Source organism: Gorilla gorilla, chromosome 9 (assembly GCF_029281585.2).
Source record: "Gorilla gorilla gorilla isolate KB3781 chromosome 9, NHGRI_mGorGor1-v2.1_pri, whole genome shotgun sequence".
Taxonomy (NCBI): Eukaryota; Metazoa; Chordata; class Mammalia; order Primates; family Hominidae; genus Gorilla; species Gorilla gorilla.
In genome coordinates, this window is record NC_073233.2 from 5,857,545 (window position 1) to 5,883,625 (window position 26,081).

Below are 26,081 nucleotides of genomic sequence, written 5' to 3' on the forward strand. Positions count from 1 at the left end.
CCGGAAGTGCTAGGCACAGGTGGCGGCAGGGGTAGCAGTGGCGGGTGGGCATCAGTCGCTGAGCACGGCCCCTGGGAGCTCGCTGGTGAGCGTGTGCCAGGGCTCGATGCGCTTGTCCTTGTTCTTCAGGCAGTCAAACCAGTGCTTCAGGCGCTCCCCCTTGGCGTGGATGCCCAGAACCACACCACCTGCAGGAGGACAGGAGGGGCAGCTGGGGCACAGGGACCCCCAACTCCCAGGCGTGGGGCCCATGCCCCCTCCCAGGTTCTGTGCTCGAAGGCCAGCCTCTCCCACTGCCCGCTGAGTTCTGAGCATGAACAGGACCTGACCTCCATGCCACACTCTGGCCCCGTCAGGGCCCAGCCATCCTGTCTCTCTTCCACCAGGGCAGGGATAGGGGCAGGGTGCAGAGGCAGCATCAGGGGTCAAGGAATGGGGGCCTGAAGAGGGGAGAAAGGGCCAGGCAGCCCCACTATGCGCAGCCACCAGGCCCACTGGGAATTTGGGGACTCTAGGGCTCAGAGTCCAGCCCGAGGCACTGCCCATCATTGTCTCTTGTCTGTGCTCCACCACAGAGTGCTGTGTGACCCTCCCAGAACTCCTTCCATCTCTGGGTCTGTCTCTTCCTGGGGCACAAGGGTCAGGCTGGAGAAGGTCTGAGGCCCCTGACCTAGGGGCAGGTGGTCCGTGGTTCCAGCTTTCCCCATGGACCAGGAAAGAGGGGCTGTGGCCTGATCCAGGACAGGCACACAGTGAGACGGTGTTCCCACTATGCCCCCTTACCAATGAAATCATTGGATTTTCCAATGTTGTAATCCCAAACGGTGACCTCCAGGGACTTCTTGGCCAGGTCCCCATGCTTGATCTCGTAACAGAACTCCTGCTGGCAAGAAGGGAGTGTTAGGGCTGATGCCACGAGGCCTGGGCCTTGGCCGGGGGCCAGGAGGGGTATGAGGTGTAGGGAAAGAGGAGGGACGGGGGTGATCAGTGCTCAGAGTGGATGAGGGGTGGATGCTCACATGTCTCGCCCACTTCCCCCTGAGCTCCACTGGGGTCTTCAGGGCCCCTGTCCCCTCGCCCGCTTGCTCCTTGTCCCTGAGCCTGCTCTCCCCACACCCCGGGAGCCTCCTGACTGCAGAGGCACTGCACGCCCCACAGTCCTTGTCATCCTGGGCCTCTCTGGGGCCTGGCTTTGCTGACCCCTCCCTTCTCTGTGGGACCCTCCCTTCCATCCGGGGTTCCCCTCACTCTCTGGAAGCATCTTCTCGACCTCCCCTGCCTGCCTCTGGATCACTGGTGTGGCGTGGGCTCTACCCAAAGCCCCTCTGCTCTTCTTTCCTTCTTGTTCCTTGGGGGGAATCCGCATTTCCAGCCATACTTGCCGCCTTGGGCGGAAGACTTCCTGGGGCCCCAGGGTGTCTCGAGTCCCCTTGCCCCACACAGAGTTTCTCCCCATCTTTCTCACCCCTTCTTTGCCCTGTTGCCTCCATAAGAACCCAGGACTCCCCTCAACACTTCCCTCCCCCCAGCCCTACATCCGACAAGTCCTGCTAAGAGCTTTCCAGGGGTCCCCCAGCTCCCCTGTGTCTGTGGTTTGGTGCGGCCCCTCCCCACCGTCTCTGACCACCCTCCCCATCGCGCCATGACCTTTTGAAAACCCAGCCACACCCCCACTGCTGTGGGGCAGAGGAATGGCCTTCATGAAGCTTCACCAGCCCCTCACACCTCATTAAACTCCGGGTTCAGGGTTTTTTTCTTCACCGCTGTCTTATGTTTGGATTTCTTGTCCACATCTGGCCTCAGGTATCTGGAATTACATCCAATGGACAGGCAGAGGATGGGGACATGCTATGGGGTATAGATCAAGCCAGCAGGTATTCAAAGAGCTTTCTGTCCCTGGAGAGAGATTCCTGGGCCCTTCTTTTGTCCTAGTCATTGGATTTTCCCAACGCTATTTTGTGGCAAAGGCGAGACGTTGTTTTCGAGAAGCAAGTGGTCCCTTCATCCATCGCACTTCTGTTCACACACACATTCCTGAAGTTAACCCTGGGGGGCGCCCTCCATCCCCCTAGGAAAGGGGTTTTTCCTCATTTCTGGAAGTCTAATTTTCATAAAGCTCACGTTTCCCACCAGAACAGAGTTTTTAGCAGAGTTGGTCTCTTGTTCAAACTTCTTTTTTTTTTTTTTTTCAGATGGCTGACTGCAACCTCCGCCTCCCGGGTTCAAGTGATTCTCCTGCCTCAGCCTCCAGAGTAGCTGGGACTACAGGCATGTGCCGCCATGCGCAGGTAATTTTTGTATTTTCAGTAGAGACAGGGTTTCACCATGTTGGCCAGGCTGGTCTCTAGCTCCTGACCTCAGGTGATCCACCTGCCCTGGCCTCCCAAAGTGCTGGGATTACAGGCGTGAGCCACCACCCCCGGCCTCAAGCTTCTTTTATAAAATAGCAGATTTATTGAGATATAATTCACATATCATAAAATCCATCCTTCTGAAGTGTAAAATGCAGTAGCCTTTAGTAGGCTCCCAGAGTTGTACAACCATCACCACTACCTCCATTGGAGCTTTGAGGAAGGACAAGACCTTTTGTGCAGTCACAGGGAGGCCACCTAGATGTTCTTCCCTCCACAGCCACTAAGGCCTTAGACTCTGATGCAGAACAGCTGTCTTCCTCTGAGGCTCAGAGAGGGGGAGTGACTTGCCCAAGGTCACACAGCCCGCAAGCACAAGTGTGGTGCTTGAAAGCCAGGCTCAGACTCCTTTCTCTATGACAGGGAGGTCATATGCAGGCTGGAGAAGGGGACAAGAGGTCCCCAACTTCTTTGCAAAGCTTCTCACCCTGTTCCTGCATAGATAATTGCATGACAATTGCCTTGTCCCTGCTGAATGTGCTCTGGGGTCTCTGGGGTCTCACCCATGACCAACTCCCTGGGCCTGGCACCAGGGAGCTTAACAAACATCTGTCCAGCGAATACCTGCATCCCTAGGAGTGAAGCCACCGCCCAAAGACACGCCCATGTCCAGCTTAACCTGCATCCCTAGAAGTGAAGGCACCGCCCAAAGACATGCCCATGTCCAGCTTATTCTGCCCAGTTCCTCTCCAGAAAGGCTGCATGGTTGACACACAGTGCCTGCGACAAAGCTGAATGCTATCATTTAAAAACTCGTTGCTGGTTTGACAGGCAGAAAATGATATCTCATAGTTGCTTTACTTTGCATATTTTAAAATTGTGACTTTCATGGCATAAATAATACTGGTTTATTACAGAAGCACTAGAAAATGCATGTGGACAAAAGTTGGGATTAGGAGAGAGAAATGAAGACATATGTCCACACAAAAACCTGTTCATTGCAGCTTTCTACCATCACCAAAAATTGCAAACAACCACACGCCCTTCAACTGGGGAACTCATCAACAACAAACTTGTGGTTTACCCACACAATGGAAGACCACTTAGCAACAAAAAGGACCAAACTCTTGGTACATGCAACTGACAGATGAATCTCAAACGCATTCCTCCGTGTGAAAGAAGCCGGACTCACAGGGCAACACACTATCTGACTGTTTCATGGGAAAGTCTGGAAACCGCAACACTATTGAGACAGAAAACAGGTGAGTGGTTGCCTGGGGCCAGGGAACTTTCTGGGGTCATATTCTCTATGTTGATTCTGGTGGTGGAAACAAGACTATACTAGCCTGGGTGATACAGCGAGACCCCATCTCTACCAAAAAATTAAAAATTAGCTGGGCATGGTGGTGCATGCCTGTAGTCCCAGCTATTCACAGTGCTGAGGTGGGAAGATGCTTGAGCCCAGGAGTTCAAGGCTGCAATGAGCTATGATTGCGCCACTGCACTTTGGCCTGGACAACAGAGCAAGACCCTGTCTCTAAAAAAAGAAAAGAAAAGAAAAACTCACTGGATATGAATGATACAGGTTGAGGATCCATTATCTGAAATGCTTGGACCAGATGTTTTGAATTTTGGATTTTTTCATATTTCGTAATCTTTGCAGTATATTTACCAGTTCAGCATCCCTAACTCAAAAATTCAAAAATCTGAAATCCCAAACGCGCCAATGAGCATTCCCTTTGAGCGTCATGTCGGTGCTTGGAATGTTTGGGGTTTTGGATTTACAGCTTTGGGACGCTCAACCTGTACCTCAATAAACCTGATTTAAAAAAAGTTTGGGGGGATTCCCCTAAGCCCGCCACCCGGAAACAGCGGATTTCCTTAGTTACTTACTATGCTCCTTGGCCATTTCTCTACGTATTGGTATTGTGTCTGCTGTGAACTGTCCTTGGCCTGTTTGGTGACGGGTGAGGAGCAGGGACAGAAGGGTCCTGCGTGCCCTGCCTTCACAAGCCCCTGGAAGGAAAGTTGTTTTGGGATCTCTGCACCCTCAGCCTGGACAACTTGTGCCCATCTGGTGACCCCTCACTCAGCCACCAGACTTCCACGACAGGCTCCAGCCTCGGCACCTTCAGCCATGGACAGTTCCGCCAGCGTTGCCCTCTGTTCTGCTATTTTCCCTACCAGAAGTGCCCTTCCCTCCTCATCTGACCACTCTGGGGAGATCCCTCAGCACCCTCCCTGAGCACACCCTACTCTGGCACAAGCCCACCCTGCAAAGCCCCTGAGGCCCACCCTGTGGCGTCTCTCCCTCCCTTGCTGTCAGGACAGTGGTCCTGGCCACCGGGGCTCACAGAGCCGCCCTGTGCCGCGTACCTCTGAGCCCTCTGCACAGTGCCTTCTGCTTGCCTGTGGCTTTGAGAAGAAACCCCTTCTGGTTATACATAAGACAGCCAGAGAAGGGAGTTGCCCAGGGTGGCACAGCACGTTGCTGCCAGTTACTGCCATTTTCGCTGGCATGAAATGGAGATAACAACAGGAGCGACAGCACAGGCTGCTGAGCGCGTCACACGCAGCCATCGCGCAGCTCAGGGATATTACATGTAACTTGACATGTCAGCGATTGTCACAGGCACTGCTACTCCTGGGGTTTTCCATCAAACCCTCAAGAGCTGGGCCTGGGGTCAACTTCCAGCCTGGGGAAACTGGGGCAAGTATCACCAGAGATGAGCTTTATAAAAATAATGGTGCTAGCTGGGCATGGTGGCTTGCACCTGTAATCCCAGCACTTTGGGAGGCCGAGCTAGGAGGATCGTTTGAGTCCAGCAGTTTGAGACCAGCCTGGCCTATACGGCAAAACCCAGTCTCTACAAAAAATACAAAAAACAACTAGCCAGGCATGGTGGTGCACACCTGTAGTCCCAGCTACTCAGGAGGCTGAGGGGGAAGGACTGCTTGAGCCCAGGAGTTTGAGGCTGCTGTGAGCTGTGATCGCATCACTGCATTCCAGCCCAGTGACAGAGTGAGTCACTGTCTCAAAAAAGAAAGGAAGAAATAAAGAAAACAAATAAAAATAATAGTGCAGACAAAAGGCCTTGACCCATCTAGCTTTGGCCCTCAGCATCAACCGCTAGATACGTCCCTCCCTTTCTTCTGGGGCACAGGCCACACTCTCTTCCAGGTCTAGGATGCAGCTGAGGGGTGCCCCTCTTACCATCTAATCTGTGCCCTTATTTCCTCTGCTTTAGTGAGGAAGAGGCCCCTGGTCCATGAAGGGGCCTTTCAGAGATGGGGACCCCTGAGGAGCCCTGAGCAGCAGCCCTCGTGTCTCACCCAGGGTGTCTGAAACAGACGTGGAGGTCTCAGGTGAGGCGTGGCTCAGATATAGGGAGTGGCCCACAGCTCGGCCTGTCTTTGAAAGGCCACGTGACTTGGCCCACGGCTGGCAGGTGGGACCCAGCTGCAGGGGTCCAGCAGCACCCACAACAGCCACCTGTGGCAGGGAGGAGCTTGTGGTACAGTGGACAGGCCCTGCCCAGATGGCCCCCCACCTGCCTGTGGAAGTTGACCAGACCATCTGTCACAGCAGGTAAGACTCTGCTTTCTGGGCAACCCAGCAGGTGACCCTGGAATTCCTGTCCATCTGGCAGGTGGGCATTGAAACTGGTTTAAAAATGTCACACCATAGGCCGGGCACAGTGGCTCACACCTGTAATCCCAGCCCTTTGGGAGGCCAGGGTGGGTGGATCACTTGAGGTCAGGAGTTCAAGACCAGCCTGGCCAACATGGTGAAACCCCGTCTACTAAAAATACAAAAATTAGCCTGGCATGGTGGCGCATGCCTGTAATCCCAGCTACTTGGGAAGCTGAGGGATGAGAACTGCTTGAACCTGGGAGACAGAGGTTGCAGTGAGCTGAGATCACGCCACTGCACTCCAGCCTGGGCAACAGAGTAAGACTCTGTCTCAAAAAAAAAAAAAATCACACCATTTTGGCTTCAGATTGCATATCCTCCTGCAAGGATATATACGCGTGAGATTCAAGTCAATGACAAGTCAGAAGAAAAAACACATATATACGCAAACCAGTATCCTACTGTGTGTGTCGTTTGTTGTGTTTTCGACAGCTGTCCATGTTACAATAATTCCTCTAGTTCAAATTTATTCATTTTTAACTTCATAGTACCACATTCTACACACTGCCCATGTCCCCTCAAGCTTCCCCTGGCTCCTGCAACCACAAATCTAGTCTCTGCCTCTGTGGGTTGACCTATTCTGGACACTTCATAGAAATAGAGTCCTGCAACACGTGGCCGTCTGTGTCTGGCTTCTCTCGCTTAGCATCTTGTTTTCAAGGTCCTCCCACCGTGTAGCATGCACCTGCTACACTCCTTCTTAAGGCTAATATTCCACACACCCGCTACACTCCTTCTTAGGGCTGATATTCCACACACCTGCTACACTCCTTCTTAGGGCTGATATTCCACGCACCTGCTACACTCCTTCTTAGGGCTGATATTCCACACACCTGCTACACTCCTTCTTAGGGCTGATAGTCCACGCACCTGCTACACTCCTTCTTAGGGCTGATAGTCCACGCACCTGCTACACTCCTTCTTAGGGCTGATATTCCACTGCAGGGACAGACTTCATTTGTGTATCCATTCATCAGTGGATGGACGCTTGGGGTGTTTCCACTTTTGGCTGTTGTGGATAGTGCTGCTATGAACATTCCTGCACAAGTTTTAGGATGGACATGTTTTTCTTATCTCTTGGGTATATAACTAGGAGTGGAATTGCCAGATCAAATGGTGATTCTGTGTTTAACTTTCTGAGGAACTATCAGCTGCTTCCCAAAGTGGCCATCCCATTATTGTCATATTATTTTTATTTGTTTATTATTATTTTGAGACAGTGTCTCGCTCTGTCACCCTGGCTGGAGTGCAGTGGTGTGATCTCGGGTCACTGCAATCTCCGCCTCCCAGGTTGAAGTGATTTTCCTGCCTCAGCCTCCCAAGTAGCTGGGATTACAGGCGCCCGCCACCACACCCAGCTAATTTTTTTGTTTTTAGTAGAGACGGGTTTCCCCATATTGGCCAAGCTGGTCTCAAACTCCTGACCTCAGGTGATCCGTGCGCCTCGGCCTCCCAAAGTACTGGGATTACAGGCACGAGCCACTGCACTCGGCCTAATTTATTACTATTTTTAACTGTAGAGACAAGGTCTCAGTATGTTGCCAAGGCTGGTCTCAAATTCCTGGGTTCAAGCAATCCTCTCAAGTAGTTAGGACTACAGGGACATGCCACTACACCAGGCTAATTTTTAATTTTTTTGTAGAGATGGAGGTCTCACTATGTTGCCCAGGATGGTCTCAAACTCCTAGCCTCAAGCAATCCTCCTGCCTTGGCCTCCCAAAGTGTTGGGAATGTAAGTGTAACTCACTGCACCTGCCACATACAATTTTTAAAGTGACAGAAATATGATCATGGCCATGGGAATGGTGCCCCTAGAGCTGTGCCACGAGGAGTACTGGCCTCTTCATGGTGCCAAGATGTCCCTGAGGCCTTAGTCACCTGGGTCCTTGGTGTCCCCTAGGTCAGGGCCATCCCTCTGTCATTCCCCCTCCCTGAAGCACCTGCCCCTCCTTTCTGCTGAACTAAATTCCTCCCCAAGTCTCACTTTTCCAGAGTCTCCCTGTGAGCTCACACTCATACCTACCTAGTTTCTGAAGAGCCCCGAGCACTGACGGTAGTCACTGTGGCACCTGTAGCACCCTCTCCAAAGGGTCACCAGCTCCTGCCTGGCTCTCAGAGCTACACAGCCTCTCCTGACCAGGCTCACAGCTCCACAGCTCTGTGGCCCAGGCCACCTGGCATGGCCCCCTGAGTTAGTGTCTCTCCCCAGGCCCACCATCAGCCCTGTTGGTAGAGCTGGGTGGACTCTTATCCACATCTGTGGCCCCAGTATAGGGCTGGGCAAATGTGGGCAGTTGCAAAGGCCTGGCAGAGTTCCTCTGCATCCTCCCCCAGCCTCCTGGCTACCCCTGGCACTGGCCCCGCCTTCTGTCCCCTCCTCCGACTCATGGCCCCTCCTGGGCCCCTCAGTCACAGAGAGGCCTGGACATAGCATCAGGTGATAACTAATATCTGCATGACCCTGGGAAGCCACTCAGCTTCTCTGTCCCTCAGTTTCCCCATCTGTGAAATGGGCTGGCCATGCTTAACCCCTGGAGTTGCCAAGGTAGCCCATCAGGGAACACGGCGCCCCTGTACCTCAGGCACTCCCTGGGTGCCTGCCACCTGGGACCACAGAGCCGGCACACGGACCCCCGTCCTTGGAGGTGAAGACGTGGCAGGCGCCCCTGTACCTCAGGTACTCCCTGGGTGCCTGCCACCTGAGACCACGGAGCCGGCACACGGACCCCCATCCTTGGAGGTGAAGACGTGGCAGGCGCCCCTGTACCTCAGGTACTCCCTGGGTGCCTGCCACCTGGGACCACGGAGCTGGCACACGGACCCCCGTCCTTGGAGGTGAAGATGTGGCAGGTGGTCACATGCACGGCACACTCACGTTTTCACGTAGGGGTCCGAGTAGCCATTGGCGTCCATGGCGGCCAGGTGGGCGCACTGCACGATGCCTACCAGCAGGCCCTGCTTCTGCGAGCTGTACTTGAGGGAGATGAGGATGCGGCCCCGCTCCTCCAGGGACTTGTCTTCGGTCTTGTCCACCTGTTGGACGGGACGGTCACTCAGTCCTCACCTGCTCCCACCCCTCTCTTGGCCGTCCTTGGCCTCCTCTTCCTGAGCCCGCCCATCCAGCTGCTGCAGCCGGGCCTGGTCACGGTCCCTGGTGAGTGGCCTCACTGTGAACTCACAGCCCTTCTGTCATCTCTTCCCTCCCAAGGGCTCTTCCAGGGCTGGATCTCACCCACACCCTCCCTATTCTTGGCTGCATGTGGCCTACGGTGGCCTTCACAGCCCAGCAAGGGCCAGCCCAGGGGTTGGCAACTGCAGCCCGGGGGCCAGATCAGGCCCGACGCCTGGCTCTGTGTGGGATGTGAGCTAAGCATGGCTCTTACCCTTATTTTAAACAATTTCTTTTTCAAAAAAATAGAGACAGGGGTCTCACTATTTTGCCCAGGCTGATCTCAAACTCCTGGGCTCAAGGGATCTTCCCACCTTGGCCTCCCAAAGTGCTGGGATTACAGACATGAGCCACCATGCCCAGCTGGTTCTTACTTTTTGGAATAGCAGAAAGAAAAATGAAATGAAAAATATTTTGTGACACATGAAAATGACATGAAATTCACACTTCAGCTTCCATTAACACCATGTTGTTGGAACGCAGCCTTGCCAGCTCCGTGATGCTTCTCTATGGCTGCTTTTGCCCTAAGGACAGAGCTGCATGGTGGCCACAGATTGCAAGGCACACAGAGCCTAACATTAGTGCTAAGCGGCCCTTCACGGGTCTGCAGCCCCCGGCCTGGCGCGCTCGGCTTCCGCGGACGGTCTTCCACCAGGTCCTCCTCACAGCCCGCCCTGACTTTCCCTTGGCTTTGAAGCCGGGTCCCACCTCCACACCTTTGCGCACCCTTAATCCACAGCTCCAGCACCCTCCTCTGACCTCCTCAGTGTTCACCGTTGATAAGTTCCTGGTCCTTCTGGGCCTGGGGGGCTTTTCTGACCCTCAGGGTGGGTTGGCCGTCCCCTCTGCACGCCCACTGCCTCGGGTTTATCCTGTCATGGCCTGGTGTGGCCCCCTGCTTCCTCAGGGGTCTGCCCCAGCCCCTAAGTTCCTTGAAGTTGGAACTCTACCTGTAAATTTTTATTTTGACAGAGTCTGACTCTTGTCACCCAGGCTGGAGTGCAGTGGCACGATCGTGGCTCACTACAACCTCTGCCTCCCGGGTTTAAGCGATTCTCCTGCCTCAGCCTTCTGAGTAGCTGGGACTACACAGTCTAATTTTTGTATTTTTTGGTAGAGACAGGGTTTTGCCATGTCTGCCAGGCTGGTCTCGAATTCCTGACCTCAAGTGATCCACCCACCTCAGCCTCCTAAAGTGCTGGGATTACAGGTATGAGCCACCGCATCCAGATAATACCTGCGTCATCTTTAATACCTCACGGCTGGGCAAGGGCCTGGCACTAAGGGCCCACTGGAGGCTTGTACTAGTGAAGGCAGGAATGGAGGGACAGATGGTCCCCTGTGCGTTCAACCTCATACAAGCAACTCCAGCCTGGGGGTTCAAAGAAAGGCAGAAAGGTCTGCCCATGACAATGGAGCCTGGTGGATGGAAAAGGGTCACCGTGGCCCCAGTTCCCTGAAGGTGCTTCCTGGAGCCTCTCAGGGTGCTGGATGTGGCTCCCTCAGGAGAACCCCGAAGACAGAGTTCTGGTACATTCCTCACCCTGGAGAAGCTGGGAGCCAGGTAGGGAGCCCATCCAGCGCCTTCCCTGCCTCAGCAGCTGCCAGTGCCTGCCTCTCAAGGCAGATCTCAGCTCCAGGCCTCCCCATCCCCAGCCAGCCTGATGCTTCTCCATTCCTTGCCCTCCCGAGACTACCCGGCTTCTTCCTTCTGGCTGCTGCACACCCCAAACCCTCTCTCCTATGCCCTCAGCCCACCCAGACAAACCCAGCTTGAGCCCACTCAGACAAACCCAGCTTGAGCCCACCCACACATGCCCAGCTTGAGCCCACCCAGACACATCCAGCTTGAGCCCATGCAGACACGCCCAGCTTGAGCCCACCCAGACACGCCCAGCTTGAGCCATGCAGACACGCCCAGCTTGAGCCCACCCAGACATACCCAGCTTGAGCCCACTCAGACAAACCCAGCTTGAGCCCACCCAGACATACCCAGCATGAGCCTACCCAGACATACCCAGCTTGAGCCCACCCAGACATACCCAGCTTGAGCCCACCCAGACATACCCAGCTTGAGCCCACCCAGACATACCCAGCATGAGCCTACCCAGACATACCCAGCTTGAGCCCACCCAGACATACACAGCTTGAGCCCACCCAGACATACCCAGCTTGAGCCCACCCAGACATACACAGCTTGAGCCCACCCAGACATACCCAGCATGAGCCCATGCAGACATACCCAGCTTGAGCCCACCCAGACAAACCCAGCTTGAGCCCACCCAGACATATCCAGCTTGAGCCCACTCAGACAAACCCAGCTTGAGCCCACCCACACATGCCCAGCTTGAGCCCACTCAGACAAACCCAGCTTGAGCCCACCCACACATGCCCAGCTTGAGCCCACCCAGACAAACCCAGCTTGAGCCCACCCAGACATACCCAGCTTGAGCCCACCCAGACATACCCAGCTTGAGCCCACCCAGACATACCCAGCTTGAGCCCACCCAGACATACCCAGCTTGAGCCCACCCAGACATGCCCAGCTTGAGCCCACCCACACATGCCCAGCTTGAGCCCACCCACACATGCCCAGCTTGAGCCCACTCAGACAAACCCAGCTTGAGCCCACCCAGACACATCCAGCTTGAGCCCACCCAGACATACCCAGCTTGAGCCCACCCAGACATACCCAGCTTGAGCCATGCAGACACGCCCAGCTTGAGCCCACACGGACACACCCAGCTTGAGCCCTGTGTCCCCCTGGATCCCCTTAGGACTCTAACAGGCTCCTCTCCTAAGCAGCCCCAGCCACCTCCTTTTGCTCACAACCGTGCCCCCTAAGCAGCCCCAGCCACCTCCTTTTGCTCACAACCGTGCCCCCTAAGCAGCCCCAGCCACCTCCTTTTGCTCAAAACCGTGCCCCCTAAGCAGCCCCAGCCACCTCCTTTTGCTCACAACCGTGCCCCCTAAGCAGCCCCAGCCACCTCCTTTTGCTCACAACCGTGCGCCCCAAGCAGCCCCAGCCACCTCCTTTTGCTCACAACCGTGCCCCCCAAGCAGCCGCAGCCACCTCCTTTTGCTCACAACCGTGCCCCCCAAGCAGCCCCAGCCACCTCCTTTTGCTCACAACCGTGCCCCCTAAGCAGCCCCAGCCACCTCCTTTTGCTCACAACCGTGCCCTGCCTAACACCAAAGTGAGTCCCTCTGGCTACATCTAACCCTTTCTGGAGATGAGACTCCTGTGACGTGAGCAGGGATGTTGAGCAGGGAAGACATACATGCCCCACCGGCCACCTTCGCCACCTCCCACGCCCAGAGCAGACATGGCTAATCGATCCTAGCATTTGCCCTGGGCTCCAATGCCACCTCAGAATCCTTTTCAACACAGTGCTCAGGCAGCCATTCCTGGTGGATCAGGCCAGGCCTGCGAGATCTCGCTATCTGCCGCTCAGGCAGAGCTTTGTGTGTGAGGGCCTCAATGCCCTGTGCTGCTTGTGTCAGTGTGTGTGGTGTGAAAATTAAACAATATAAACCAGCAGGGGCCAGGCACAGTGGCTCATGCCTGTAACCCCAGCACTTTGGGAGGCCAAGGCGGGCAGATCACCTGAGGTCAGCAGTACAGGACCAGCCTGGCCAACATGGTGAGACCCCGTCTCTACTAAAAATACAAAAATTAGCTGGGTGTGGTGGCGGGCCCCTGTAATCCCAGCTATTGGGAGGCTGAGGCAGAAGAATCACTTGAACCCGGGAGGTGGAGGTTGAAGTAAGCCGACATTGCGCCACTGCACTCCAGCCTGGGCGACATAGACTCCATCTCATTAAAAAAAAAAAAACCAACCAACCAGCAGGCATATTTTTAGCTCTTTTTTCAGGGGTGGGACATTGTACTTCGGGTTGTTTCATATGAAGACCACTGGGTCTTGCTCAGTATTGCCTTAAAACAGATAATGTTCACAGACTGTAAATTCTAAAACCTACCGCCAGAGGCCTGGCACAGGGGCTCATGCCTGTAATCCCAGCACTTTGGGAGGCCAAGGCAGGAGGATCACTGGAGGTCAGGAGTTTGAGACTTGCCTGGCCAACATGGCGAACCCCCGTCTCTACTAAAAATACCAAAATTAGCCAGGCGTGGTGGCGCATACCTGTAATCCCAGCACTTTGGGAGGCTGAGGCAGGTGGATCATTCAAGGTCAGGAGTTTGAGACACCTGGGCAATATGGTGAAACCCCATCTCTACCAAATATACAAAAATTAACCAGGCGTGGCGGCACACGCCTGTAGTCCCAGCTACTCGGGAGGCTGAGGCATGAGAATTGCTTGAACTCAGGAGGTAGAAGTTGCAGTGAGCAGAGATTTTGCCACTGAACTCCAGCCTGGATGACAGAGCAAGACTCAGTCTCAAAAAAATAATAATAATAAAAGTACCACCAGAATGTGGCTGTACTGCCAGGGGTGCATCCCCAGCTGCACTCCTGCGGTCACTGTGAGTCCCCGAATGGCACCAATGAGCCGGTAGCGCATCCAGCAACACCCTGATCATGGCCATGCACAGGGACGCACATGCTTTCACGAACGCACACCACACATGTGGACACACACACTGTCGCACACAGACACGTACTGACATATGCTCTTACACACAATTCACACACGAGCACACACACACACACGCTGACACCCCACGTACATACCCACGTGGTTGTTTGTTTATGCCAGTGATGAAAACTCAGGAACACTAAGGCAGGGCTGGTGTTGCTTTTTTTTTTTTTTTTTGAGACAGAGTCTTGCTCTTGCTCTTGTCACCCAGGCTGGAGTGCAGTGGTGCAATCTCGGCTCACTGCAACCTCCGCCTCTCAGGTTCAAGCGATTCTCCTGCCTCAGCCTCCTGAGTAGCTGGGATTACAGGCATGCACCCCCACACCCGGCTAATTTTTTTATTTTTAGCAGAGACGGGGTTTCGCCATGTTGGCCAGGCTCTCTCGAACTCTTGACCTCATGACCCACCTGCCTTGGCCTCCTAAGATGTTGCCTTTCTTAAGTGACATAGACCATGTGGAAAAACCGGGTTACCTGTGGTTAGTGACTAATAATAAAACAGGAAAAGTTATATCCATCACACAAATGTCTGAGGGGGAGAGAATGTGACAAGGAATAAAATTGGATCAAATTCTGCAAAAGTAACTGGGATTCTAGGAAGAAGCCGTGGCCTCAGGCTGACTCGCCCCAGGGGCTTGACTTGGGCTAAGCTCGAGGTGAGTCCACGTCCCCGGGCCCCACTGGGGCTGGGTACACTGGGGACAGCCACCGGGCTCTGTCCTCCCAAACTTGCCCCTTGCCCAGTCCTCTTAGGGGGACAACGTGCCATCGAGGGGACCGTGCCTCCGCCTGTGTCCTGAACACTGGGAGGCTGAGGCCCCAGGATTTCTCTTGACCCCAGTGGCACGGGGGACTCCTGGCTTCACCAGCCCTATGAACCAGGTGAAGGTGAGGCCATAGACAAGGGAGGATAGGGGAGGGAAGAGGGACATAGAGACCAAGACTCAGAGGGCGTAGCTGCTGGAGCAGGCCGGGGGCAAATCTGTTCTGACATAACGTTGAGACAAATGCCATTTCTAGGAAAGGATACTCTGCTGTCTCCTCTGCGTATCTCACAGGCACTCAGGTCTAACATGTTCCAAGCGTGCTCCTTGCACGTCCTGTCCACCCATGGTCCCTGCTGAGTCCTCTGAGCGCAGCAAACAGCCCCTCAGGCTTCAGTGGCTCAGGCCCCAAACCTTGGATCTGCCCTTCCCTCACCCAAGGACGTCCTATCTGCTGCCTGCACATCCGGTTCAGAATCAAGCCCTCCTACCGCTGCCAAGGTCAGGCCAGGGTTGTGCCCATCTCTCCCCATCTCCCCAGGCCTCCTGCCCTCTCCTCCCTCTTCTTCAAGCCATCCTGAGCCCAGGCCAGCGAGCCTGGTAAAATGTCATCCCCCGTGATCCCTCAGCTTAGCACCCTCCCGTGGCCACTCAGAGTGAAAGCCAGGGTCCTTCCTCACCTCCACCCCCTTGACTCTCCATGCTCACCTCCCTGGTCTCCCCTCCCCTCTCACTCTGCCCCTCATGAGTCCCATCACAGGCAGGAAGTTCTGCCTTCCCAGCACCTGCCACCGAGCCAGGTACACAGCAGGTGCTCAATCAATCCTCTCACCGGCAGCGGCTTCTCCAGGCAGATGCTGAAGGTCTTGGTGTGGTTGGGTTTCAGCTTCTTCAGGGGCACACGTGTCTCCCCGATGAACTCATTGTGCCGGAATTTGTCCTCGTCACACACAGAGATCCTAGCGGGGGCGGTGGTGAGGGGCACAGCCAGTGCCTCAGACGCACTGGGCATGGTGGAGATGTGCGCAGGTAGGGCCAGCCCTGGCTTCTCCTGCCCCAAGCCCTGCCCTGGTCTGGGGTGGGAGACGCACAAGATGCCTGGGCCCTGACAGGGGCAGAGTGTGGCACGATATCAGGCACTGTCGTCATGGACAAGTGTCCTCAGGTTGGAAGAGGGGACAGGAGAAGGCAGAACCAGTGCCAGGAGTAGCCAGGAGGCTGGGAGAGCCGGTTCTCTGGAGGGAACCACCTCCAGCACCCTGAGAGGCCCCAGGAAGCACCTTCAGGGGACTGGGGCCAGGGTGACCCTTTTCCACCCACCAGGCTCCATTGGCATGGGCAGACCTTTCTGCCTTTCTTCAAGCCCCCAGGCTGGAGTTGCTGGCATGAGGTTGAACCCACAGGGGACCATCTGACCCTCCAGTCCTGCCTTCATTAGGAAAAGCCGGGTGGGAGTGGGGGTTGGGGAGGGAGCAGGCGGCCTGGGGCCCTCACCCACCGCAGGGTCTTGCAGATCATGTCTTCATCTGTGATCCCGTAGTAAGTGAGGGTCTCGTTCCATGTGGGGTTCAGAGTGTTACGGAGAGTTTTTGTTCTGAGCTTATTTGCCTGGAGAAGAGAAAAATGATCTTATTAGCATCAAAGTGTGTGTCAAACAGAAAAATGGCCCCCAGAGATGGCCACATGCTCATCTTGGAGCCTGTGAATGTGTTATCAACATGGCCAAGTGGACTGAGGCTGCAGGTGGACTTAGGGTTGGTAATGAGCTGACATTAGAATAGGGAGATTATCCTAGATTGTTGGCTGGCCCAACGTGGTCACAGGGTTCTTAAAAGCAGAAGAATGGACAGAGAAGACAGTCAGGGACGTCACCAAGGAAGGGGGCCAGAGAGATGCAATGGGGCCCCCTGTGAAGGTGGAGGAAGGGGCCACAATCCCAGGAGGGCTGATGGCCTCTAGAAGCTGGAAAGAGCTAGGAAACTGTGGGCTCCCCGGGCTCCAGAAGGAATGCAGCCTTGCCAACACCTTGATTTTAGCCCAGAGAGAGACCACTGTTGGACTTCTAACCTGCAGAGCAGTCCGAGAGTAAACTCGCTGCTTTAAGCCACGAAGTTTGTGGTCATTTGTTGGCAGCAGCCATAGGAGGCTCATCCAAGGAGGACCCCACCTCCAGCCCGATGCCACAGGGTAGGTTCTGCAGGAGGCCTGTGTGGAACTGGAGTCTCCTTCCCAGGGCATTCCCTGCCTTTGTGGACCGTCCCCTCTGCCTGGAACCCATCCCGTCCTTGGGTCTGCCTCGGGGGTGGCCTCTCCGAGCTGGAATATTGCTGCCACTCCCTCCTCCTGTGCCAGCGGCTCTGAGCTCCTTGTCTGAATCGGTCTGATGCCTGCCACACCCGGCCCAGGCTGGGAGGTCAGACAGCCTGGGCTTCCAATTCCAGCTCTGTGGCAGCATCAGGTTCCCCACTGTGGAAAGAGCACAGGAATCCCTCTCTCCCATTGCTTTCAGGAGCTGTTTGTAAGGAGACTGCTCTTTATAAAACACTAGGGAAAGTCCTGGGGACTTCCTACAACTGGGCAGCCATGCACTGCCGGCTCCAGTCCCACAAATGAAGGGTCACTGAGCACACTTCCCTGGTCATACTCGCCCTTGGCCCTCACATCCCTGAGCCCTTCTTGCAGCATAAGGGCATCAAGACCCGGTGTGGGGAGCCCATTTCTTCCCCAGGAGTAGGTGGTGGGGCACTGCCATTTCTCCTACAGCCCTGCCTTCCCTAGAGAAGGGGGAAAGGCCCCTTCTGGGGTGGTCCTCCTGGGCTGCTGTGGGCCCCAGGCCTACCCATTTAGGCCCCCACGTAAACTCAGACTCTGCCCCATGAGATTAAAAATAAAACAGCACTGAAGTGTAGGATGCACAGAAGGAAGTCTAATGAAGTTCTGACTTTCCATGGCCCAAGGTCACCTTGATGCTTTTATTTAACAGCAATTTTTCTCTCTCCTGTCTGAGATGCACCTGTTGTGCTGGTGCCCTGAGCACATGTGTGGTCGGACGCTTGGGTCATCCGGCGTAGGAATGAGGGGCAGATTCTGCCCACTTCATCCCCCTTACGGAGAGTCAGGGCATCCTGTGGTCAAACACATGGGGCAGATTCTGCCCACTTCATCCCCCTTACGGAGAGTCAGGGAACAGCCCATCAACACGTTAGATGCTCTGAGAAGTCCTGTGGTACAGAAACCTGTTTAACAATGTTTCCCCATGTTATTTAACCACGGAGTCCTTTGTTTGCACCTAATAGTAACTTCCAGCTGAGAATGCTTCTTATAAAATGCTGGCCTGGAAATTCTCCTGGGGTTTCCCCAGATCAGCAGGTAGGTAACGCTGACTCGTGAGGTCCCCAGGAGGCAACAGGGTGTGGGGCAGACTGGGTGCTCTGTGTGCAGTTGAATGGTTGAGGTCCCATCAGCTTGCTTGGACTCTGAGGGGAGTGGCAGCTGTGGTCCTCCCTGGGTGCCCGCAGCCCAGTCCAGGCCCCAAAGCGAAAGGACCAGAGTGCATTGCCTGAGGTGGTGGGCGGGTGCAGCTGGTGGGCAGGCCTGGGTGGAACCCCTCACCTTACTGGCTCCTGGCAGCAGGTGCAGCTTGACGTAGGGGTCTGCCAGCCCATTGTGGTCCATTGGCTTCAGGCCCTGGGCAGAGAACAGCAAACGGTGTGAACTGGAAATCGGGGAGATGGAACTGACAGGGCCTGCAGATGCCCTTGTCCCCTGGGTCTCCTGGCTGGGTCCATTCATGGCCCGTTTCACAGAAGCCCCCGGGCCCCACACCTCCAGATGGAGGGAGTGAGGATGGCTCAATGCTGATGCAATCTCCCCTCCCCAAAACATCCTGGCCCAGGGCAGCTGTCATGGGGCCTCTGTCAGGACAGACTTTCTCTTCTCCTCATCCTGGAAGCCAGGTGGCTCCCCCTTCTCTGAGCCTCCCTCTCCACCCCGCTTTGCTCAGGCCCTGCCATCATCCTGACTCCCGTCCCCCATCTACCAAGCATGGCCTCCTGAGTGGCCACGCCCCTCACTGACCCTAAATCCACGTAACCCCGGGACACAGTCCGAGACTAGGCCCCATTTCTGGCCATATTTGTCACAACTCCCAGTCAGTCCACAGAGATCACACAAGCAGACTGGCCACAGAGGGTCCCTCCACAAGATGGCACCCCTCTCTCACTTTGGTTCTTTTAGAAAACCCAGCCACGCGTGCACAGCCAGAGGCACACAGAAGCATGGACAGAGAGGGGCTTTGCTGACCTCAGCAGGCTCTTGTCTCTGAAAATTGCATTTGTTTCCTTCTGGGATGGTGCACAGGGATGCAGGGAGGCAGCTGTGGCATCTGTGGGGGTGCAGCCGGCAACCCCAGGATAGTATTCAAAGGGCTTCTACCCAGCCAGGCCGGGGAGGCAGCTCGGCGGCTCACACCAGGCCCATCTCCAAGGGAAGGCTGGGGCTCCCTCCCAGGCCCACCCCACCTCGGTTTGACGGAGCTCTGGGGGATGCGGCAGGGGCTTCCAACCACCTACTTCCCTGCCACTGGCAAAGGGCAGAGGTTTGGGGGCCTGGCTGGCTTGGGCTCCAGGCTCAGCTCCTGTTCACCAGCTGGGAAGTGGATGAGTTACTTTGCACGCTAAGCCTCAGCTTTATCATCTGTTAAAGGGGTTGGCCGGGCACGGTGGCTCACGCCTGTAATCCCAGCGCTTGAGCCCAGGAGTTCAAGACCAGCCTGGGCAACACAGTAAGACCCTGTCTCTTCAAAAAACTAAAAAATTAGCTGGGTGGGGTGGCATGTGCCTGTGGTTCCAGCAACTAGAGAAGCTGAGGTGGGAGGATCGCTTGAACCTGGGACACGGAGGCTGCAGTGAACCATGATCGCACCACTGCACTCCAGCCTGGGTGACAGAGTGAGACCCTGTCTCAAGTTAAAAAAAAAAAAAAGGGCAGGGGTGTAATAATCCCACCTTCCTAGGGCTGGAGTGAGAGGGAGGGAGACCGTGTGGACACAGGGCCTGGCAGGCAGGGTTTGCTCCCTTCCCTGCACGCCAGGCCCCCATGAGATGCCGGAGAAGTGGCTGAGGTCTGCTGGGTGCATCTGAGCTGTGCCCTGCACTGTGGGGCTGCCTCTGGGACAGGGCCTGGCTCAGTGGCCCTACACGTGCTCAAGGTGACAAGGCTGCTCTTCCAAACCCAACTCCCTCACCCTGCCTTGCACCTCTCCCACCAAGTGCCTGAAGCGCAGAGTTCTGGGAATCTGGTGGCCCGGCCTGACCAGGCAGTGCCTGACTGCTGTGTCTTATTCTTACAGTCCTTATACATTTGTTTGTTGTAGCTTAAAATGTTTCCATTTGGGCCACGTTTCCCGACACGTTTCACTTACAAACCTCTGGGCCACCACATGTTCTGGCGTATGTCTTTCCAGTGGCTCTCGTGGTCCCACCTCCGTGCCCCGAGACACCCGTGGGAGCTAGGCTGGGTCGAGGGGCGCTGTCATGCTGGGACGGGAGGGATGCCTGCTCTGTCCTTCAGACCCCGGGACTGTGACGAGGCCCCTGCTGCTGCTCTCTACTCCTCCACCCGGCAGTTCCCTGAGCACCCTGGGCAGCCACACATTTCGCCAAAAGCAAAAGGACCAGCAGGCACTGCCTGAGGCCCTGTCACTGTGCTGCCACCAACTTCTGTGCCCAAACAGGCAGCTTCCCTGGCCCTGACCTGGGGTTCCGCCAGTGCCTCCACCTTCTGTGGGGCTGGCCTCCCATGAAGCCTGACCTCTGTCCACGGAAGGGGAAGGTGGGGAGGCTGTTTCCAGGGCAGGGAGCTGCTAGTGGGGCCCTTGGGCACATGCTCCCCAGCTTGGGAGTTGGCAAGAGACATAAACTGATCCCATGGTTTAGGGGTGGGCCTCACGGGAGGTGACGTGGTTTGGCGGTGTCCCCACCCAAATCTCATCAGGAGTTGTACTCCCATAATTCCTACAGGTTGTGGGAAGGACCCAGTGGGAGATAACCGAGTCACAAGGGGAGGTTTCTCCCAGACTGCTCTTGACGTAGTGAATATGTCTCACGAGATCTCATGGTCTGACACTGTCCTTGAGGTAGTGAATACATCTCACGAGATCTGATGGCCTGATAAGGGGAAACCCGTTTTCCTTGGCTCTCATTCTCTCTCTTGCCACCAAACATGTGAGAAGTGCCTTTCACTTTCAGCCATAACTGTGAGGTCTTCTCAGCCATGTGTAATGGCAAGTCCAATAAACCTCTTTCCTTTATAAATTACACAGTCTCAGGTATGTCTTTATCGGCAGCATGAAAATGGACTAATACAGGGGGGATGGGCGGAAGCGGCCCCGGGGGAGGCCCTGGCTGGTACTGGCACTGAGGGAACAGATGGGGGGTCTGGCTTTGAGAGGAGAGCCTCTCCCCAAAAACCTAGCCCTGCCCCGCCCTGGGCCTCTCAGAGGCTGTTGCTGGTGAAGTGTTCAGAAGAGGAGCTTTCTAGTCTGAAGTATCATTCAGCCTGAAAAGGAAGTTTTGACACGTGCTGCAATGGGGATGAAGCCTGAAGACATTCTGCGGAGTGAAAGAAGGCAGACTCAAAAGGACAGATCCCGGGGACTGCAGACTCAAAAGGACAGATACCGGGAGACTGCACTTACATGAGGTCCCTAGAATAGTCCAATCCATAGAGAAGGAAGCCAAATGGCAGCCTCCCCAGGGGCCAGGGGAGGAGGAAGGGGGAGCTGTTGTTTAATGGGCCCAGTTTAGTTTTGCAAGCTGAAGAGGGCTCTGGAGATGGGTTTCACAGCAGTGTGAAGGTGGAAGGTACTTAGCACAATTGAACTGTATGCTAAAAATGGTTGAGCGCTGAGGGAAGAAGTAAAAAAAAGTGGTTGAGGTGGGAAATGTATATCTGTGTATTTTACCACAATAAAAATAAAAAGTCTCCCAGAACTGGTAGTGCCAGGGGCCGCGTGTTAACTCATTTAATGCTCACAACAGGCATGTAGGGCAGGGACAACCAACCCTATTTACAGATGGGCAAACTGAGACTGACCCTTCTAAGGGGGGACAAGCAAGGGTGCACCCCAGGGTGTCCAGCCCCCACCCTGGCCCTCCAGAGGCCAGCCCTGCTTCAGCTCACCCACCCTGGGCCCCTCCCCACACCCCAGCCCAGAGCCCCAGCTCTTCCCCAGCCTGCACCACCCCTTCCCTACAGAACTGGATTTACACAGAGAAGGAACTGGGCCTCCCACCCCCACTTCTGATACCTGAGGGATACAGCCCAAAGTGGACACACAATTACATGTGTGCACGCACAGTACCACACATGTACACACAGAGACACACATACAGCCATGTATGCGCATACACACAAACGCACCTGGAGCTGGGAAGGGAAGGCCCTGGTGTCTGGCATGGAGAGAGGAAGGGGTGGGCTTTGGCCAGAGTGGCCTGGCAGCTGGCACCTCTCCAGTCCCCAGGCCTGGACCACCTCTACAAAGTTGGACAGAGGGAAAGGAGGAAGGGTCTAGCTTGGTCTCTACCTTGGCACAGCTGGGGTTTGACAAATGCTCAGTTCTGCTCCTAGGGGTGGGCTGGAGACCCCGCCAGGCAGGGCTGGACATGCCCTGAGTCATAGCATGGGTGGTTCTAGAGGAGAGGGCAGGGGTGGGATGGAGCGTGCAGGCCTCTCAGTGCCCTACCAGGGCCCTGAGGCTGGCGTGGATGGCACTCACACCTACCCATGGCAGTCCACATGTGGCCCAGGCTGGGCTGGGGGACAGCCTGGGGTGGCACGCAGTAGCCTGTCCTGCTGGGTGGCCATGGTGCCAAGGACAGCCCTCGCTGCCAGGCTGGGAGGAGGGGCAGGGGGCCTGCAGGTTGGGAGGCTGGGTGGGGCTGGGCCCAGGCAGCTCTGTGGGAAGCCGCTGGATCTGAGCTGGGCTGACTCAGGCCCTTCCATGGCACTACTACGGAGACTCTACTGGCCATGCAGGCCCTTACCTTGCGAGAGAACATCAATTTTGGCACCTTCCTCCCACAGGGAGTGATGGGGTGAGGGGAAGGGAACAGGACAGTTGAGAACATGGAGCTGACACATGCTTGAGCGGCAGAGCCAGAGGGGAGCACCAGGGGCCAAGCCAGGCTGCAGAGGGCAGAACCAGGGGCCGGGCCAGGCTGCAGAGGGCAGCACCAGGGGCCGGGCCAGGCTGCAGAGGGCAGCACCAGGGGCCGGGCCAGGCTGCAGAGGGCAGCACCAGGGGCCGGGCCAGGCTGCAGAGGGCAGCACCAGGGGCCGGGCCAGGCTGCAGAGGGGAGCACCAGGGGCCGGGCCAGGCTGCAGAGGGCAGCACCAGGGGCCGGGCCAGGCTGCAGAGGGCAGCACCAGGGGCCGGGCCAGGCTGCAGAGGGCAGCACCAGGGGCCGGGCCAGGCTGCAGAGGGCAGCACCAGGGGCCGGGCCAGGCTGCAGAGGGGAGCACCAGGGGCCGGGCCAGGCTGCAGAGGGCAGCACCAGGGGCCGGGCCAGGCTGCAGAGGGCAGCACCAGGGGCCGGGCCAGGCTGCAGAGGGGAGCACCAGCGGCCGGGCCAGGCTGCAGAGGGCAGCACCAGGGACCGGGCCAGGCTGCAGAGGGGTCCACAGGCACCCACAACCCCAGCCCACGTAGTGAGGCTCAGAGGGCCTCTGGGCTCAGGCCCTGGACACCCTGCCTGGAGTGGCATCGGCCTCCTACAGTGGCTCGGCTTCCAGGGTGCAAAGTGGGGTCCCCACTCCTCAGGGCGTCTGGGAGGCCTGGAGGCACCAGCACCCAACCCGCCCTCCCTTGGCCTGCAGGACAGACATCACCCTGCCCCTCTCTTTGCCTATCAGCAGCCCCTCCCCAGGCTCGAGGGTCCTCGGTCCAGGCCTTCATCTTCCCATTCTCATCTGTTTCTTTGCTCCCCGCAATGCCTGACTGTCCAAGGCCTTTCTTGGGGATGGGTATTCAAGAAGGTTTAAAGAAGAATTCCTTCCTGGCCCCACACCCCACACAGCGCAGACATCCAAAAGCCTGGACAGGAACCTGGGGAGTGGTGTGGTCTGGCCTCCCTGACCTAGGCCCTCTCGAGGACCCCGGGCCAGGGAATTTGGGGGCAGGCTGGCGGGGCCTACCTTGGCCTTGGTGATGGTGCAGTGGAGGGCGTTGTTCTCCTGGTCATACAGCAGGCTGAAGTCCAGCGTGCCCAGGGCGGCTGCGGACAGAGGAGGGCACAGGTCCCACCCTGGCCCCATCTTGGAGAGGCTTCGCCTGCCCCTGTGAGACCAGATGAGCCTGGCCTGGGCAGGTGCCACCGTTCCATGGCGGCTGCCACCAACCAAGCACCTGCTCTATGCCAGCCCCTCACCCATCCTCCCAGTCCCACCCAACCCTGGGAAGTCACAATAATCTCCCCACTTTCCAGAGGAGGAGCTGAGACCCAGAGAAGTCAGGTGGGTCACTCCAGTTCCCTGTCTGGCCCAGTGCGTGGCCCACCTGAGCTGGGCACCCAGCCAAAGGAGTTCCTGCCCTCCTGGTGCAACTGCCAGTCTGGGCCCCGTGCCTCAGTTTCCCTCACCTGTGAAATGTCACAAGGATCACACAAGGCGGAGGAGATGAGGCTTTGAGAGGGACAGGCCCTGGCCAGGAAGATCAGCTGATTTGCTCAACAGTCCCCCAGCCAACACACAGGACGGCAGCTCCTCTGTCTCTCTGGCCCATTGGGAACCCTGAGCAGGCTGTGAGGAGCCAGCTGAGTCCTCATACTGCTGCCCCCAAGTCTCTCAATGGCAATGGTAACTCCCAAAAGCCAGGGGGAGGGTGCAGCCATAATTGGGTGCAGCTGCCTCCCTCCCCGGGGGCAATCACTCATAGCAGCTGTGGCTTTCCATGCAGAAGCGGCTCCCAGCATGAAGGCCGAGGTGATGGTGGGGGGCAGAGCTTGGGGGCAGTCCGCAGACAGCAAGATGCACATTCACAGATGGCTTCAGAAGCCCAGAGCCTGCTCCCAGGCTGCAGGGCTGGTCAACTGGTGTCACATTCCTTCATTATTTACGAAGTGTTTACAACATGCCAGACTCTAGGGGATGGACATCTGTGAGGCAGAGTCCCTACCCCAAGGAAAGCACAGCCTAAGGGGAGGAACAAATGGAAATAATTTGCCACAGTAGAGTCTGGTGAGCCGGGAGCCATGGGGAGCCCATGTGAATTGGGACCACCAGGGAAGGCTTCCTGGAGGAGGTGATGCTTCACCTGAGCCATGAGGGATGAGTAGGAGTTGGCCAATGGCAAAGAGGGGCTGGGGGAGGTGACGATTCCAACCACAGGCCAACCAGCAGGTGCAGGCTTAGTGGCTGGTGTGATCCTGGGATAAGGGAAGGCCAAACTTGAAAGACTGTGCTCTTCAGGCTCTGAGCTAGGCTCCCAACATGGATCTAGATCCAATTACGGCCACACCTGACCAGGCCCATCATGTACATCTCGTCTGCGGCTGCTTTCCTACTTCAGAAGCAGACCCTATGGCCTGCACAGCTGAAAATATTTACAATCCAGCCCTTCTTTATAGAACAAGTTTGCAGATCTCTGGGCGAGTGCTGGGCCCAGGCATAACAAAGTTTCTTGGGTCTGCAGGGAAATTGGCTAATGAAAGGCCACGAGTGTGGAGTGTCCTTTATTCTGAGCTGGTGATGGGAGTGGCATTTGTCTAGATCATCCCCTTCTAACACGGATCAGGCACATGTCTCTGTCTTTGCAGCAGTGTGGGGTGCAAGACCTGCCCTCTGACATCAGTCTCCTCGGTTCAAATCCCAGCGTGCACTTCCCTGCTGTGTGGCCAGCTTATCTAACGTCTTTATGCCTCAGTTTGCTCATCTGTAAAATGGAGACAACGGTAGTATCCACCTCACAGCACAGTGTGCCTGGGGTGTAGGAGGTGCTCAGTAGATCATTATAGAAGGAGCAGATCCCTATGGTGGATTTTCTAGCTAACAGTACTGGCTTCTCTAAGACCCATTCTGGAATGAAACTGTCCTCAATTGGCTCATTTCCCTCCCTGCCTTTGGGAACAGAACATACAAATAGTCACTTAAACTTTTCTGAATAACCTGAGTCATTGCTATGGCCACGATGACTCTTCCGTATGTCACGGTCATGGTCCAGAGGCAAAAGGGGACACGAAGCAACCCCTGCACCAGAGGGTCCCGGGTGGCCCTCTTTTCGGTTTTCTTCATGTTTCTGCCTCTTCCTTTGACATCAGCCTGAAACTCCTATTAGATTACTTGTCTGTGTTGGCGCAGACAGCTCTCACCTATTCAATAATTGTTTCTCCCATGAGACCAGGTGATGATACTTGTTGGAACTGTGTGCAAACTAAGAGACAACAGGCCTTGAGTGGCTGGTGTGGTGCTCATGCCTGTCATCCCAGCAGTTTGGGAGGCCGAAGTGG

At 56.1% G+C, this 26,081-nt stretch overlaps 1 protein-coding gene across 2 annotated transcripts; it reads right to left on the reverse strand.

Annotated features, from left to right (window-relative positions):
* On the reverse strand, positions 1–24,206 carry LOC115933091 (double C2-like domain-containing protein beta). Of its 2 annotated transcripts, XM_055355676.2 has the most exons (8): positions 23,773–24,206; positions 18,190–18,264; positions 16,076–16,185; positions 15,410–15,536; positions 8,921–9,078; positions 1,726–1,807; positions 784–880; positions 1–188 (listed from the first exon to the last, which is right to left on the reverse strand). In XM_055355676.2, the coding sequence occupies exons 1-8, from the start codon at positions 23,890–23,892 to the stop codon at positions 52–54; spliced, it is 906 nt and encodes a 301-aa protein (XP_055211651.1). In that variant the 5' UTR covers positions 23,893–24,206; the 3' UTR covers positions 1–51. The 2 variants fall into 2 exon arrangements, with proteins under 2 accessions (XP_055211651.1, XP_055211650.1); XM_055355675.2 differs by lacking the exon at positions 23,773–24,206 and having other exon boundaries at positions 18,190–19,455.
* Between the last annotated feature and the right edge of the window lie 1,875 nt (positions 24,207–26,081).

Coding starts and splice junctions, on each gene's coding strand:
- LOC115933091 (XM_055355675.2), bottom strand. CDS start 18,462: ATGTTTTGGGGAGGGGAGATTGCATCAGCATTGAGCCATCCTCACTCC. Junction 9,079..15,409: donor GCCTGGAGAAGCCGCTGCCG/GTGAGAGGATTG, acceptor CCCGTCCAACAG/GTGGACAAGACCGAAGACAA. Junction 881..1,725: donor TGAACCCGGAGTTTAATGAG/GTGTGAGGGGCT, acceptor TCTTGCCAGCAG/GAGTTCTGTTACGAGATCAA.